The sequence below is a fragment of the Oncorhynchus tshawytscha genome, linkage group LG06, assembly GCF_018296145.1.
Source record: "Oncorhynchus tshawytscha isolate Ot180627B linkage group LG06, Otsh_v2.0, whole genome shotgun sequence".
In the NCBI taxonomy this organism is placed as follows: Eukaryota; Metazoa; Chordata; class Actinopteri; order Salmoniformes; family Salmonidae; genus Oncorhynchus; species Oncorhynchus tshawytscha.
Window position 1 is genome coordinate 33,631,985 of NC_056434.1, and position 15,613 is coordinate 33,647,597.

The 15,613-nt window shown below is 47.2% G+C and overlaps 1 protein-coding gene across 1 annotated transcript in view; it reads left to right on the plus strand.

The window, feature by feature from the left end:
* LOC112253473 (otogelin-like protein) overlaps positions 1-15,195 on the plus strand; it is a 53,237-nt gene extending 38,042 nt beyond the window's left edge. The window contains exons 29-55 of the mRNA XM_042322752.1: positions 1,255-1,411; positions 1,769-1,795; positions 1,970-2,149; positions 2,237-2,515; positions 2,613-2,730; positions 2,856-2,935; positions 3,017-3,888; positions 4,031-4,208; positions 4,331-4,473; positions 4,614-4,637; positions 4,729-4,821; positions 4,924-5,113; positions 5,475-5,834; positions 6,031-6,216; positions 6,426-6,638; positions 8,441-8,545; positions 8,639-8,746; positions 8,899-9,000; positions 9,116-9,220; positions 9,395-9,435; positions 9,537-9,600; positions 9,682-9,860; positions 11,060-11,164; positions 11,278-11,397; positions 11,472-11,517; positions 13,594-13,673; positions 13,759-15,195. Of these exons, the coding sequence (XP_042178686.1) occupies positions 1,255-1,411; positions 1,769-1,795; positions 1,970-2,149; positions 2,237-2,515; positions 2,613-2,730; positions 2,856-2,935; positions 3,017-3,888; positions 4,031-4,208; positions 4,331-4,473; positions 4,614-4,637; positions 4,729-4,821; positions 4,924-5,113; positions 5,475-5,834; positions 6,031-6,216; positions 6,426-6,638; positions 8,441-8,545; positions 8,639-8,746; positions 8,899-9,000; positions 9,116-9,220; positions 9,395-9,435; positions 9,537-9,600; positions 9,682-9,860; positions 11,060-11,164; positions 11,278-11,397; positions 11,472-11,517; positions 13,594-13,673; positions 13,759-13,959 (4,356 nt within the window). The 3' untranslated portion in view covers positions 13,960-15,195. The remainder of the gene's footprint in view (positions 1-1,254; positions 1,412-1,768; positions 1,796-1,969; positions 2,150-2,236; positions 2,516-2,612; positions 2,731-2,855; positions 2,936-3,016; positions 3,889-4,030; positions 4,209-4,330; positions 4,474-4,613; positions 4,638-4,728; positions 4,822-4,923; positions 5,114-5,474; positions 5,835-6,030; positions 6,217-6,425; positions 6,639-8,440; positions 8,546-8,638; positions 8,747-8,898; positions 9,001-9,115; positions 9,221-9,394; positions 9,436-9,536; positions 9,601-9,681; positions 9,861-11,059; positions 11,165-11,277; positions 11,398-11,471; positions 11,518-13,593; positions 13,674-13,758) is intronic.
* The last annotated feature ends 418 nt before the right edge of the window (positions 15,196-15,613 follow it).

A 15,613-nucleotide genomic window follows, 5' to 3' on the forward strand; every position in this document is an offset into this window, starting at 1 on the left:
TGAGGGTAGGCAACAACACATCCGCCATGCTGACCTTCAATATGGGGGCTTTCAGGGGTGTGTGTGTTTGTCCCGTACTGTACTCCCTGTTCAACCATGATTGCATCTCAACCTACGACTCCAAAACCATCAAAAGTTTTGCTGACAACACGATGATGATAGGCCTGATCACCAACGACAATAAGACAGCCTATAGGGAGGAGGTCAGTGACAACCTCAACGGCAGCAAGACAAAGAAGCTGACCGTGGGCTACAGAAAAAGGAGGGCCGAGCATGCCCACATCAACGGGTTGAGAGCTTCAAGCTCTTCACTGTTCACGTCAGTAAAGAATTAATATGGTCCATACACACCAACACAGTCGTGAAGAAAGCACAAGATGGCCTCTTACCCCTCAGGAGGCTGAAAAGATTTGGCATGGGCCCTGAGCTATACCATCGAGAGCATCTTGACCGGCTGCTTCACTTCTTCATATGGTAAGTGCTTGGCATCTGACCACAAGGTGCTACAGAGGGCAGTGCATATGGCCTAGTACATTACTGGGGTCGAGCACCCTGCCATCCTGGACCTCTATACCAGGTGGTGTCAGGGGAAGGCCCTAAAAACTGTCAATGACTCCAGCCACCCATAGACTGTTCTCTATGCTACCGCACGGCAAGTGGTACCGATGCACTAAGTCTGGAACCAACAGGACCTTGAACAGCTTCTACCCCCAAGCCATAAGTATGCTAAATAGTTAACAAAATAGCTACCCAGACCATCTCCATTGACCCTTTATGAACTAACTCTGACTCATCACATATGCTGCTGCAACTGTTTATTATCTATCCTGTTGCCTAGTCACTTTACCGCTACCTATGTGTATATAACGTTCCTCATTGTGTATTTCTTCCTCGTGTTATTCTTTTTCTGTTATTTTTCTATTTTGTCTCTGCATAGTTGGGAAGAGCCCATAAGTAAGCATTTCACTGTTAGTCTACACCTGTTTACGAAGCATGTGACAAATAAAATGTGATTTGATCCCTGTGTTCCAGAGTTTAACCCACATCTCATTGTTCTGATGTCCCATCACTCCTATTCACTCCCCTTCAACACACACAAACATGTCACTCATTCCTACCTACATTATTCACACACACTCCTAACCCACATCTAACCCCAATGACCTGTCTCCCACTCTAAACCCTCACTCACCCCCCAGGTAGATATGACCTGTGTGTGTGTTTTCATGTGTGTGTGTTTTTGTGTGTGTGTAGGTGGATGTATCATGGTTCTATAGGAACTGCTTGACAGACACGTGTAACTGTAACCGAGGCGGAGACTGTGAGTGTCTGTGTACGTCCATTGCTGCCTATGCACACACCTGCTGTCAAAACGGTGTCACTGTGGTCTGGAGAAACCCCTCTGTCTGCCGTGAGTACAGACACATATACACACGCAATGTGTGTCTGTTCCTCTGACTTTCTCTCTGTCTGTCAGCATAGGTGCTGGGTCAGTCAATGCTCCTACACGCCCGCATGCACACACACATGCCAGTACACAGAACTATAGAGTACCCCCTCTGACCCTAAAATATTTATATCTGTTATCAAATTACCACAGATACATGTGCACACACACCCACACACACACACACACAATACCATGGTCTCTCTATCCCTGCTTGATCTACACAGTATGTCTTGGCTATGAATGGCTACAGTACTATCACATACTGTACATATGTGATGTTGTATGTTTCTAAATGTTTGTACTTGTTTTTTCTTTCAGCCTATGATTGTGAATACTACAACCAAGGTCTGTTTGAACGCTAACCAAAATGACTCACAAAGGAACACCATTCAATCACACAAAAATAGAAATACACATATACAAACTGAGCTACCTAATATAGTCACTCAACATTGAAAATATCCTCCACCCCTATCTCTCTCTCTCTCTCACTCTCTCTCTCTCTCTCTCCCCCTGTAGAGTTAGGTGAAGGACCGTTTTCGGTGGTCAGTGCTGTATATAACGCTACAGTCTTCGGTGTGAACAGAACCAGTGGGTCAGTGTTTCCTCTAGTTAGGGAGTTCGTAGGCGGGCTGCCTCCCCCTGGGCTACTCTTCAACTTCATGATCACAGCAGGACTACAGAAGGACCGCACATCACGTGAGTCTCACACACACCTACACAGACAAAACACACACAAACTCAACTTACATGAGCTTCACCCATATGTTAAACTTTGTATTACAGGTCTCCCGGTGGTCTCTCTGGAGTCAGCAGAGCGTCCTAACTACTTCCTGGTTGTGTCTGAGCGTACTGGGCTGCGGTTGGAGCAGTGGACCCGAGGGGAGGAGTTTGGCCACAGGGCTTCCTTCCTGCAGCACCAGGGGGTGTTCCTGCCTGGCCACACCTCTTTTGAGCTGATTGGCCAGCCAGGAGTGTTCCTGACTCTGACACGCACGTCTGCACGAGCTCAGAAATATGACAACTCTGACAACTTCAAGACCAGCAGCTCCTTTACCCTGGAAGGTTAGATAGAAATACAAATGCATAATACGCAGCACACACAGTTTCTTTTACTGTAGTTCTTATGTGTATGTTCACAATGTGTATGTTTGTATTACAGAGAGCAGTTTTGTGATCCCGTACCGCATGATGTGTGAGTGGCGCTACCATGCATGTGCCAGTCCGTGTGTCCGTACATGCAGCGACCCCGCTGCCACACGCTGCCACTTCCTGCCCCCGTAAGAACACGCCTAACACACAGTTAGAAATGCACACTTACAAACACACACTTACAACATGGTTATACACTGTAAGGGCATGATTAATTTGAACATTTGTCCATGTCTATATGTGTGTCTGGCAGGGTGGAGGGCTGTTTCCCTCGCTGCCCCAAAAACATGGTTCTTGATGAGGTCACCAGGAGATGTGTCTACACAGAGGACTGTGAGTAGAGTGTGCATCACACCAGGATCTGTAAAGTTACATCGTTTTTAGAGTAATGTATGTCTGTGTGTCTTTCCTCAGGTGTGTCCCTACCTCCCACTCCTACACCCTACGCCTTCGTAAACCGAACGACCACCATCCCCACTACTACTACTGTTAGGTCTACTAGTACTATTACTACATCTAGGACCACTACTAGGACCACGACTACTACTAGTACCAGAACTACAACCAGTGCTGCCTCTACAACTGTTACTGCCACCAGAGCCCCCACTACGCCCAGTACAGCCCACCTAACAGAGAGTTTCACTCCCACCCTCACCCCTCCTCACTCCCCCTCTCCTCCTCCCCCTTCTCTGCCCGCACCCTTCACCCCCACTGTGACTGAGGACACCCCTTTACCTGCAGTCTCTCCCTCCATCTCCCCCTCTCCCTCCCCCACCATTACTAGCAGCACCACTGGGGTCACGACCCCGACCTTGACCCCTGCAGTGGTCACTAGAGTAACAATGGAAATGCCATCCCCTACTTCCCCCAGCCTGGTAGTGACCGAATCCACCACTCCTCTTCTCTCTCCTGATTCTCCCTCTCGCTCTCGCTCTCCCCCTCCTCCCCCTCCTGCTACCCCTCCCCAGCCTTCCACCCAGCCTTCCAGCTCCCCCTCAGCTCCCCCTATCTCCTCCCCCACTTCCTTTTCCCTTGCTCCCCCTCTCTCCTCCTCCACCCGCACCCTGACCACCACAGAAACACACCGTTCTGTTGCTACGCCCACGGAGACTACTGTATTCCCAGTCATTTATGACACCCCCGTTACCATGTCGACATCACCCCCCGAGACGACGGAGTCCATAACAACGGAAACAGCCACTAGCCCAGACTCCTCTCATACACCTGAGGCAGTCAGCATGCCGACAGTGCTGTCCCCCTTCCTCCTGCCCACCACCCCCTGCACAGTAAGAGCCTATCAGTGAGAGACAGTTTGTATGGACATAATAAGAGGGCCAAGCATGTAGCCCTGGAGAACTCCCTTTGCCAGTAGCTGAATTTTTGATCTCTTTGATCTCCCTCTTTCTCGTCTCTCTCTGTTCTCTCCAGCCCCCATATTCCTACCGTGTTGATGAATGTGCAGAGCTGATCTGTTTTAATGGGGAGCTGCTCCTCCATAACTCCTCCCTCCACTGTCGGTACAACACCACTCCTCCTCGCTGCTCTCTGCTGGGCATGGCTGTCCTCACCAACACCGACCCCTGCTGCCCGCTCTGGCAGTGCCCCTGTAAGAACACACACTACTGTACATACACACACACACTACATACATACCAACACACACACATTTTACAAACATACTGTGCTTGTGTGTGTTTGCCTATCCATGCATGTGTGTGTATGTGTTAGGTCGCTGCTCTGTGATGTCAGACCTGCGTGTGATAACGTTTGACGGTAACAACGTGGCGCTGTATGATAACGGCTCCTACATCCTGGTCTACCTGCCCACAGAGAACATCATAGGAACAGTGAACAAATGCCCTACCAGCCAGGTACACACACACACACACACACAAGCTAAAACACACACACAAACGCTCTCTGTTTTAAATACACTCGCTATTACAAACTGTCATAGGATGCTATAAGCACCTGATTTTGAATGGTTTACTTTTTCTTGTTTCATATTTAGAGCGTCAACTCCATCAGACGACCTGTGAGTTTCCTTTTAACATCTAATCATGATCATTATCATAGTAATTGTATGGTCATTATTACACTGTGTTACTTGGACATCTTTCTCTCAGAGCCCTAGCGGTGGAACGTCAGGTCTGTGTTTCAAGAACTTGAACATCACCACTCCCTCCTACAGGATCATCATCAACCGTCTTGACCGCAAGGTGACCATCACTGACTGCAACCGACTGACCACTGAACCATTACTGATCGCATACACTGTAGAACACAGCTCATGCTATATCTGTGTGTGTGTGGTTATACAGGTGTCAGTGAACCACATCAAGGCACGGCTGCCTTTCTCCCGCCAGGCTCTGTCAGTAGAGGACACAGGCAGTATGTACCTGATCACCACTCCTGGAGGAGTCAACATACAGTGGTACCACAGCACTGGCATCATGGTGCTGCAATACACCGCCCCCTCCAACACATCTGCTCCTACTAGAGGCCTCTGTGGTAAGACATCCATGAGCTAGATTTGGCATTTACTCTAACGCTTCCATACTTCATTGTCAGATCAGGGATGTGGGTTTGTTTTGAAGACGTCCTCTAGCACGATTTAATGAACCTGGAGAAGAGAGAACGTTTCTCTCAGACCTTGCCCTATTTCTGTGCACGTGTGGGCGTGCATTTGTTCATCCGTGCATGTGATGAATATAAGTGTATCCGTAACAGTTTTGTAAATGAAGTATCAAGTTGTTTTTAAATTGTGATCGAGAGTTGCGCCTCTTCCTTCTCAATGCTCATACTATTATTTGGTTGCACCTTGTCTCACGTTGGTTAAGCACCTTTTACTCCCTGCTGGTGTGTCTCCCAGGGTGTTGTGACGGGAACCCGGCTGATGACCTGAAGCTGCCTAACGGTACAGTGGTGAGGGAGGTGGCAGACCTGGGTCTGTTCCTGCAGGCCTGGAGGGTCCACACCTCAGAGGACACGGAACACACACGACGCATCGGAGACAACTGTACCACTGGAGACTGCTCCACCTGTCTCTCCATGCTCAGACAGAGACCTTTCACTCCCTGCCACAGCAAGGTGTCTCCAGAGCAGTTCTGTGATGTGATGTGGGCAGGGGACCTCCACTATAAGGCCCACCAGTGTGACTTCCTGGCAGCCTACGTAGCTGTCTGCTACACTTACCAAGTCTGCATCAACTGGAGACGACACAACTTCTGCCGTAAGGACCTTGTACACACACGCACCAATACACACTAATACACACACACATCAGGTCTGTATTAGCTGGTGACGTCACAACAACAGCGGTGTGTCTGTGTGTGTGTGTGTTTGCGTGTCTGTGCATGCTTGTGCGTACGTGTGTGTGTGTGTTTGCGTGTCTGTGCATGCTTGTGCGTACGCGTGTGTGTGTGTAGCGTTGAGGTGTCCTTCAGGTAGGGAGTACCAGGCGTGTGTGTCGACCTGTACCACCCGGACCTGTCAGAACAGAGAGTTCTATGAGGAGACCACCTGCTCCCACATCAGAGAGGAGTGTGTGTGTCGCTCTGGAACCATCCTGCACCGAGCAGACTCCACTTACTGCGTCACAGAGGAGCAGTGTGGTGAGTATGTCAGCTCTATGTCAGCTGTATGTCATCTCTATGTCGGCTGAATACCAACTCTATGTCAGCTGTATGTCATCTCTATGTCAGTGTACGTCTTCTCTAGTATGTCAGCTCTATGACCTTGTGCTCTATATGACTCTTGTTATGGTTCTGCTTCTGTGTTTTTTAGAGTGTACTGATACGTGTGTCTGTGTGTGTGTTTGTAGTGTGTACGGATAACGAGGGGTCTCCGCGGGCCCCTGGGGAGGTGTGGAACGGGTCATTGCGTGGCTGCTGTCTGTTCCGCTGCCTGGAGAACGGTTCTGTGGTGGCAGTAGAACCTGACTGCAACTTTAGTCCCACTCCGCTGTGTGAGAGGGAGGGAGAGTACGTACTGGATGTCCTGGAAGAGGGGGCCTGCTGTCCCAAGAAGATCTGTGGTGAGGACACACACACATGCATGCTTAGACACCTACATATACCATCGACTCTCTCTCAATTCAATTCAAGAGGCTTTATTGGCATGGGAAACATATGTTTACATTGCCAAAGCAAGTGAAATGGATTAACAAAAGTTAAATAAACAATCAAAAGTGAACAGTATTACACTCACACAGGTTCCCAAAGAATAAAGACATCATATTATGATCTATATACAGTGTTATTATGTCTATATACAGTGTTGTAACGTTGTGCAAAAAGCTCAAATAAATACACTTAAATAGAGGTTGTATTTACAATGGTGTTTGTTCTTCACTGGTTGCCCTTTTCTTGTGGCAACAGGTCACAAATCTTGCTACTGTGATTGCACACTGTGGTATTTCACCCAATAGATATGGGAGTTTATCAAAATTGAATTTGTTTTCAAATTCTCTGTGGGTCTGTGTAATCTGAGTGAAATATGTCTCTAATATGGTTATACATTTGGCAGGAGGTTATGAAGTGCAGCACAGTTTCCACCTCAATTTGTGGGCAGTGTGCACATAGCCTGTCTTCTCTTGGGAGCCAGGTCTGTCTACGGCGACCTTTCTCAATAGCAAGGCTATGCTCACTGAGTCTGTACATAGTCAAAGCTTTCCTTCATTTTGGGTCAGTCACAATGGTCAGGTATTCTGCCACTGTGTACTCTCTGTTTAGGGCCAAATAGCATTCTAGTTTGCTCTGTTTTTTTGTTAATTCTTTCCAATGTGTCAAGTAATTATCTTTTTGTTTTCTCATAATTTGGTTGGGTCTAAATGTGTTGCTGTCCTGGGGCTCTGTGGGGTCTGTTTGTGAACAGAGCCCCAGGAACAGCTTGCTTAAGGGGCTCTTCTCCAGGTTCATCTCTCTGTAGGTGATGGGTTTGTTATGGAAGGTTTGAGAATCACTTCCTTTTAGGTGGTTGTAGAATTTAACAGCTCTTTCCTGGATTTTGATCATTAGCGGGTATCGGCCTAATTCTGCTCTGCATGCATTATTTGGTGTTTTACGTTGTACACAGAGGATATTTTTGGTATTTGTCCCATGTTGTGAATTCTTGGTTGGTGAGTGGACCCCAGAACCATAAGGGGCAATGGTTTCCATAACTGATTCATGTATTTTTAGACAGATCCTAATTGGTATGTCAAATGTTATGTTCCTTTTGATGGCATAGAAGGCTCTTCTTTTTTTAATTTAACCTTTATTTAACCAGGCAAGTCAGTTAAGAATAAATTATTATTTACAATGACGGCCTACACCGGCCAAACCCGGACGATGCTGGCCAATTGTGCGCCACCCTATGGGACTCCCAATCACGGCCAGTTGTGATACAGCCTGGATTCAAACCAGGGTGTCTGTAGTGACGCCTCTAGCGCTGAGATGCAGTGCCATAGACCGCTGCGCCACTCGGGAGCACCTTGCCTTGTCTCTTAGATCATTCACAGCTTTGTGGAAGTTACCTGCAGCGCTGATGTTTAGGCAGAGGTATGTATAGTTTTTTGTGTGCTCTCGGGCAACTGTGTCAAGATGGAATTTGTGGTCCTGGCAACTTAACCTTTTTTGGAACACCATTATTTTTGTCTTACTGAGATTTACTGACAGAATCTATGCATAAGATCTAGGCGCTGCTGTAGGCCCTTCTTGGTTGGGGACAGAAGCACCAGATCATCAGCAAACAGTAGATGTACTGGTACTGTAGACTGTTCTAGTGCCCTCGCCAATTTGTTGATATGTATGTTGAAGAGGGTGGGGCTTAAGCTGCATCTCTCTCTCTCTCTCTCAGAGTGTAATCTGACCATCTGTGAGAGTGAGGCTCCGCCCTGTGAAAATGGGAACCGGCTGGTGATTGGTTACAGTGCTTTGTCCTGCTGCCCAGAGTACCGTTGTGGTAGGTACTGAACCAAAAGATAATAGCTTTAATCATTCACTGGTATTGTTAGGTGTGGTTTAATAACTGAGTCCTGTGATTGGTCTGTCTCAGAGTGCGACCCCCATGCCTGTCCCCCCGTCACCGCCCCTGACTGCAGAGAAGATCAGTTCCTCGTGGAGGTCCGTGAGGACAACTCCTGCTGTTACTCCTTCCTGTGTGGTAAGGTCAGACCTTCTACTGCTTCCTGGGTCGACCGTCTCCGTCCAACATTACTGTAGCTGAACTTTGGGTAGATGTTGCCCTTAAGTAGAGGACCGACAATCGGCCAAAAACAGTCAGTGACCAACGGTGTGTGTGTCTTCTCTCTGCAGTGTGTGAGTCATGTATCGAGCCCGTCCCGGCCTGTTCCGATGGCGAGATATTAGCTGTGAATCTAAACACCACTAACAGCTGCTGCCCTCAATACCACTGTGGTAACACACACACATTATACTCTACACACTATACAAGCTGTACAGACAACACACATTCATGTACACACACACACACACAGGGTTGATGTTCACAGCAGTGTTCTCCTGTGTGCAGTGTGTGATGTGAACCTGTGTCCTGAGTCGTCTCTGACCTGCTCTCCTGGCCTGTCTTTGGTCCAAACCACCCACCCTGGACACTGCTGCCCCGACCACCGCTGTGGTACACACACACAAACACACATTTTTGCACACGCAATAGTTGCACACACACATCTAAATGCACACACATACCATCATGCCCAGAACTGTGTCTTTGAAAAATCTTGTAGTCCAAACAGAGCATGGTTCTAGGCCTCCAGTTCTGTAGTAAACAAAGTCTCTCTTCTTCTCTCAGAATGCCAGTGTGAGGACAGCTCTCTCCCAGTCTGTCAGGTGGTGAGTCAGTCAACTTCAGGAATATTCCTGTTTGTGTGTGCAATGTGCATGTGTGTGTGTTTGTGTTTGTGTGTGTCATAGTAACGTCTCTGGTCTCTCAGGGGGAGGTACAGGTGGAGGTTCCAGACAGCAGAAGCATCTGTGGCTGCCCCCGCTACACCTGCGGTAAGTACACACACATACACACACACTATGCACAAACACACCCTAGGCTACTAACCCCTGACCCCTGATCTCTGTGTGTAGAGAAGGCAGAGGTGTGTGTGTTCCAGGGAGTCACGGTGCTGGGGCCAGGGCAGAGCCTGATTCAGTACTATGAAGGAGAGCTGTGTTACACCGTACACTGTCTGACACACCGTGACACACACACCGGATACTACGCCATGGACGTGTCCGCTGTCAACTGCTCTCAGAAGTGCGGCCCGGTATGTCTCTCTCTCTCTCTCACACACACTCCAAACTTCCATCGTGATCAAAGTTACGTAAACCCTTCTGACTTCTCCCCCTTTCTGACTCCTCTCCCCCTTCTGACCCCCCTTCTGACTCCCCCTCCTTCTGACTTCTCCCCTCTTTCTGACCTCTCCCCTCTTTCTGACCTCTCCCCCCTTTCTGACTCCTCTCCCCCTTCTGACTCCCCCTTCTGACTTCTCCCCTCTTTCTGACCTCTCCCCTCCTTCTGACTTATCACCTCTTTCTGACTTCTCCCCCTTTTCCGACTTGTCCCCTCCTCTGACTTCTCCCCCTCTTTCTGACTTGTCCCCTCCTCTGACTTCTCCCCCTTCTGAATCCCCCTCCTTCTGACTTCTCCCCCTCTTTCTGACTTGTCCCCTCCTCTGACTTATCCCCCTCCTTCTGACTTCTCCCCTCTTTCTGACTTCTCCCCCTCTTTCTGACTTGTCTCCTCTCCTGACTTCAACCCCTCCTTCTGACTTCAACCCCTCCTCTGACTTCAACCCCTCCTTCTGACTTCTCCCCTCTCTTCTGACTTCTCCCCCTTTTTGACTCCTCTCCCCTTCTAACCCCCTTCTGACTCCCCCTTTCTGACTCCCCCTCCTTTTGACTTCTCCCCTCTTTCTGACTTCTTCCCCTCTTTCTGACTTGTCCCCTCCTCTGACTTCTCCCCTCCTTCTGACTTTTTCCCTCCTCTGACTTCTCCCCTTCTGATTTCTCCCCCTTCTGACTTCAACCCCTCCTTCTGACTTCTCCCCTCCTTTGACTTCTCCCCCCTTCTGATTTCTCTCCCCCTTCTGACTTCTCCCCCACTTTCTGACTCCTCACCTCCTTCTAACCCCCTTCTGACTCCCCCTCCTTCTGACTTCTCCCCCTCTTTCTGACTTCTCCCCTCCTTCTGACTTCTCCCCCTTCTGATTTCTCCCCCTTCTGACTTCTCCCCCTTCTGATTTCTCCCCCCTTCTGACTTCTCCCCCTCTTTCTGACTTCTCCCCCTTCTGACCCCCCTTCTGACTTATTCCCTCCTCTGACTTCTCCCTCCTTCTGATTTCTCCCCTCCTCTGACTTCTCCCACTCCTTCTGACTTCTCCCCTCCTCTGACTTCTCCCCCTCCTTCTGATTTCCCCCCTCCTTCTGATTTCTCCCCCCTTCTGACCTCCCTCCCACCTCTCAGCACCAGCTTTACGCAGCATCGTCAGATCCTCAGGTGTGCTGTGGCTCCTGTAAGAATGTCTCCTGTTCCTTCAACAGCCACAACAGAACCACTGAGGTCTTCACTGTGAGAACACACACACACACACACAACCTAATACTGCCAAACAGACACAAATAATCTACCTAACACACAGGAAAATCCTGGATGAATAACTTTGACGGTGTGTGTGTGAACAGGCGGGGAGCTCCTGGGTAGATAACTGTACACGGTACGACTGTGTGGAGACGGCAGGGGGAACCGTGGTGCTGGCCTCAGGGGTGGTCTGCCCCCCCTTCAACGACACAGAGTGCACTCAGGTAAACACACACACACACACACTAACATTCACACGCAATGAGGTCTGTCTGTAACCTTTTTTCAATCATTGCAGAATGGGGGCGTGGTCCAGAGCTATGTGGACGGCTGTTGCAGAACGTGTAAGTGACCGATCACATTTGCTTCTCATATGCTTTCAGCTGTCAATCACAGAGGTGGGCAGGGCATTGCCTGGCAACGGTTGGGCTTATGGGCTGACTGGTTGGGGGGGTGTGGCCTGTAGCAGCCTAAAGCAGAGTAAAAGCTTGTGGTTGGCTGGCAACAACCAGCATGAATCACTACACAACCCAGCAGCCTCTGCTGTATGGGTGGTCCTTGATCTGCCTGATGGTCCTGATACACTGTCATGATAATATTGAAGAAGGATTTTACTGTTGATTGGAAAATACTTTATTTAGTGGATAAATGATCATAACTCACAGTTATCTGGAGATTAACAGCATGCAAACCGTGGTCCGTCCTACCACTCCAATTTTCTTTTAAACTCAATGATGCTATTGATAAACTGTAGCCAAACAGACTCTGTAAATCCATAAAATACTTAGATGTCCATAAGAGGAAGGCAGTTTGTATTTTAAGTGAACTGCAGTGTTGTAAAAAGTATCCATTTGTCATACTTGAGTAAAAGTATAGATACCTTAATAGAAAGTTACTCAAGTAAAAGTAAAAGTCACTCAGTAAAATACTACTCGAGTAAAAGTTTTAAAGTATTTGGTTCTAAATATACTTAAGTATCAAAAGTAAATGTAATTGCTCAAATATACTTAAGTATCAGAAGTATAAATCATTTCCAATTCCTTCTTTTAAGCAAAGCATATGGCACCATTTTCTTGTTTTTAAAGTGTATGGATAGTCAGAGGCATACTCCAACACTGAGACATCATTTATAAAAGATGCATTTGTGTTTAGTGAGTCTGCCAGATCAGAGGCAGAAGGGATGACCATATGTTGTCTTGATACGTGCTTGAATTGGACCATTTTCCTGTCCTGCTAAGCGGTCAAAATGAAGTACTTTTGGATGTCAGGTCAAATGTATGGAATAAAACTACATTATTACTACTTAAGTTGTACTTTAAAATATTTTTACTTAAGTACTTTACACCACTGGTGAACTGTCCCATTAAACACAAATTGTGCATGTAAAGGTGAAGAACACAGACCCAGTCTGCTCTCCCAGTAATACAGCAGCTCTGCCTCCTTGTCCGCTTGCCTGCTTTACCAGTTTGGCCAATGGGAATGCTTGTTTTTGTTACATTTTGGCCAATGGTGATTGCTTGGTGTTTAGTTTGGCCAATGAGAATGAGCCTTGGTGCATCAGCGTGTAGTAATCCTGAGTGTTTGGCCATCTGGCTGTCTTCCCCAGTCTCAGAGAACATTGTCTGGCTCCCATGGCTGTGCATGCCACTGCGCTGATTCCTCTGTGTGTTTTCAATGTGTTCTAAACCAACGTTAACCTGTGTGTTCTCCTATCGTTCTCCTGACGTTGTTGTTCCTGCCGCTGCTCCCAGGTTCTGGAGTCGGTGTTATACCGTTTACCGTTAACCCCGTAACCCCCACTGGTAGTACTAACTGTGACAAAGGTACCACGACCTCTCACCTTTCATCTTTAACCTCTTACCCCATAACCCTCACTGGTAGTACTAATTGTGACACAGGTACCACGACCTCTCATCCTTCACCTATCACAGTGTGTGTTTGTCTAGTCCTAACCCTACCACACCATACATATAAACTACAGGTCAAGGTTCACCTAACATTCCTCAGGACAAAACCCCATTCCAATGTGTCAACATGTTATTGCTGTGCTGAATCCTCTATGTGAGTAAGAATCATCCCCATTCCTTCACATATACAGAGAGTTTGGCCAAGTGTAGAGCTGGACGCCATGTTGCTACCTCTCAACATTCCATCATCCCCCACCCCTCTGCCCCCTGTGTCTTATCCCCGATTGGCTAGAGTGAGTTTAAGTTCAGGCCAGTGCCCAATGGGAGCTGGGTCTTTGGCATGAGAACTGCCCCCCAGTCAGCTGGCTGTCAATTAAACTGAGCCACCGCTGCTAGGCAAAAGAGTCCCGCTCAATAGGCCTTTTACTGTGTGAATGACAGGACTCTGGGGCTGAAAGCTGTGTGTGTGCTTGCGTGTATCTCAGCGTTTCCTCTGTGTGCGTGTGTGTTTAGGTAAGGAGGACGGTAAGATGTGTAAGCGTGTAGCAATCCGAACCACCATCAGGAAAGACGACTGCAGGAGCAACGCACCGGTAAGAGAGAGACAGTATCAATAAGATGTTTTTTTTATGGAGTATAAAATCTTACCACCCCTCTCTCTCTCTCTCTCTCTCTCAGTTGACAGTGTATTCGTGTGATGGGAAGTGTCCGTCTGCCACCATATTTAACTTCAACATCAACAGCCACGCCCGCTTCTGTAAGTGCTGCAGAGAGAGTGGACTACAATCCCGCTCCGTCACCCTCTACTGCTCACGCAATGCTACCCTGGTGGACTACAGCTTCCAGGAACCTCTAGACTGCTCCTGCCTATGGAACTAAAGAGATCTACTGTAATCCAGGGGTAGGCAACTAGATTCAGGAGGATGGTCAGGGGCATGGAAAATAATTATAATAATTTGTACACTGTACACAGGTTCCTACACACTGAAGAAGGCTGTAAAGACGAAACATCTGTGTACACTATCCCTGATGCAGTAGAAAAATGTAACATTGAATAATGAACTAAGTTTTATGCAACATATTTTGTGAACCCATTACACCTCTTTGTTTGTCTGAATTCACAGGTTTTATGCACCAGCCAAGCTTCTGGAGAACGTGATAGTTCTCTTTTGATTAGTTACATTGCAAATTGACCACAACTAAGCCAAAAAATAACAATCATTTCATACATTGAGACGCGTCTTTTTTTTTGTGGGAATACTTGGAAACATTTCCTAAACTAAACTCATTTTTAGCTGAATTCCTGGTGATTTTACAGTCTTTTTTAACGTAAAACTAAAGTCTATCTACCCTGATCTAGTCAATGTGAGCTCCAGTATGGCAAACAGTAGGTTGGACGGAGGATGGAAGGTTAGAGGTCAGACAGGTGAAGCGTCCAGGTAGGCGAGTTCTTTAGTCTTCCTTCAGTCTGTTGTTGAAGGGTGTATGCTGGCCTGTTGTAGTGACCCTGTCATTACAGATGTGTAGGGCTGTAACCAGTTCCTCCTATACTATGATAACACTAGTCCTATCTGTACTGCTGTAGCATGCTCCTCCTCGTGTGTAACACTAGCTAGTCCTCTCTGGCTTTATAATGTTCAGATCAGTTGGTCCCAGCTGACAGGACTACTGCTGATTTAGTATGTCAGAGATCTAGTTCTCCCCTGATGACTGACATGTTTAATATGCCGCTAATATTTGTCTTAGAACAAAAAACATTCATTACAAATGTAAAGCTTTTATACAAAAGTATTTGGATTTAAATCAATTAATTATTAATCCACCTAAGCATCTGGAAGTAGATGATCTGTAATTCTACAGAAGGCTGTATCCGCTGTGTTGTTTATTGTGAAGCATTGTGCCAGTAATCATACAGTATCTGCTGTGTTGTTTATTGTGAAGCATTGTGCCAGTAATCATACAGTATGTGCTGTGTTGTTTATTATGAAGCATTGTGCCAGTAATCATACAGTATGTGCTGTGTTGTTTATTATGAAGCATTGTGCCAGTAATCATACAGTATGTGCTGTTGCCATCACACAGATGTTACCACTCAGAATAGAACAATAAAATACTCAACAGTATCTGACTGGTTGGTGTTTTTTTGCATGAATGGAAAACTTTCCATCCTCCTCCACACACACACTCCCCTGCTGACTCAGTGTGTTCAGTGCTGATGTGTGTTTGTGTTTCTCTGGCCTGGTAGTGTGTAATTATTGTGTGGGGGTCTGTGTAACAATGTGTGTGTATATACACTGAGTGTACAAAACATTAGAAACACCTTCCTAATATTGAGTTGCGCCCCCCTTTGCCCTCAGAACAGCCTCAATTCATGGACTTTACAAGGTGTTGAAAGTGTTCCACAGGGATGCTGGCCCATGTTGACTCCAATGCTTCCCACAGTTTTGTCAAGTTGGCTGGATGTCCCTTGGGTGGTAGACCATTGTTGATACACACAGGAAACTGTTGATTGTGAAAAACCCAGCAGTGTTGC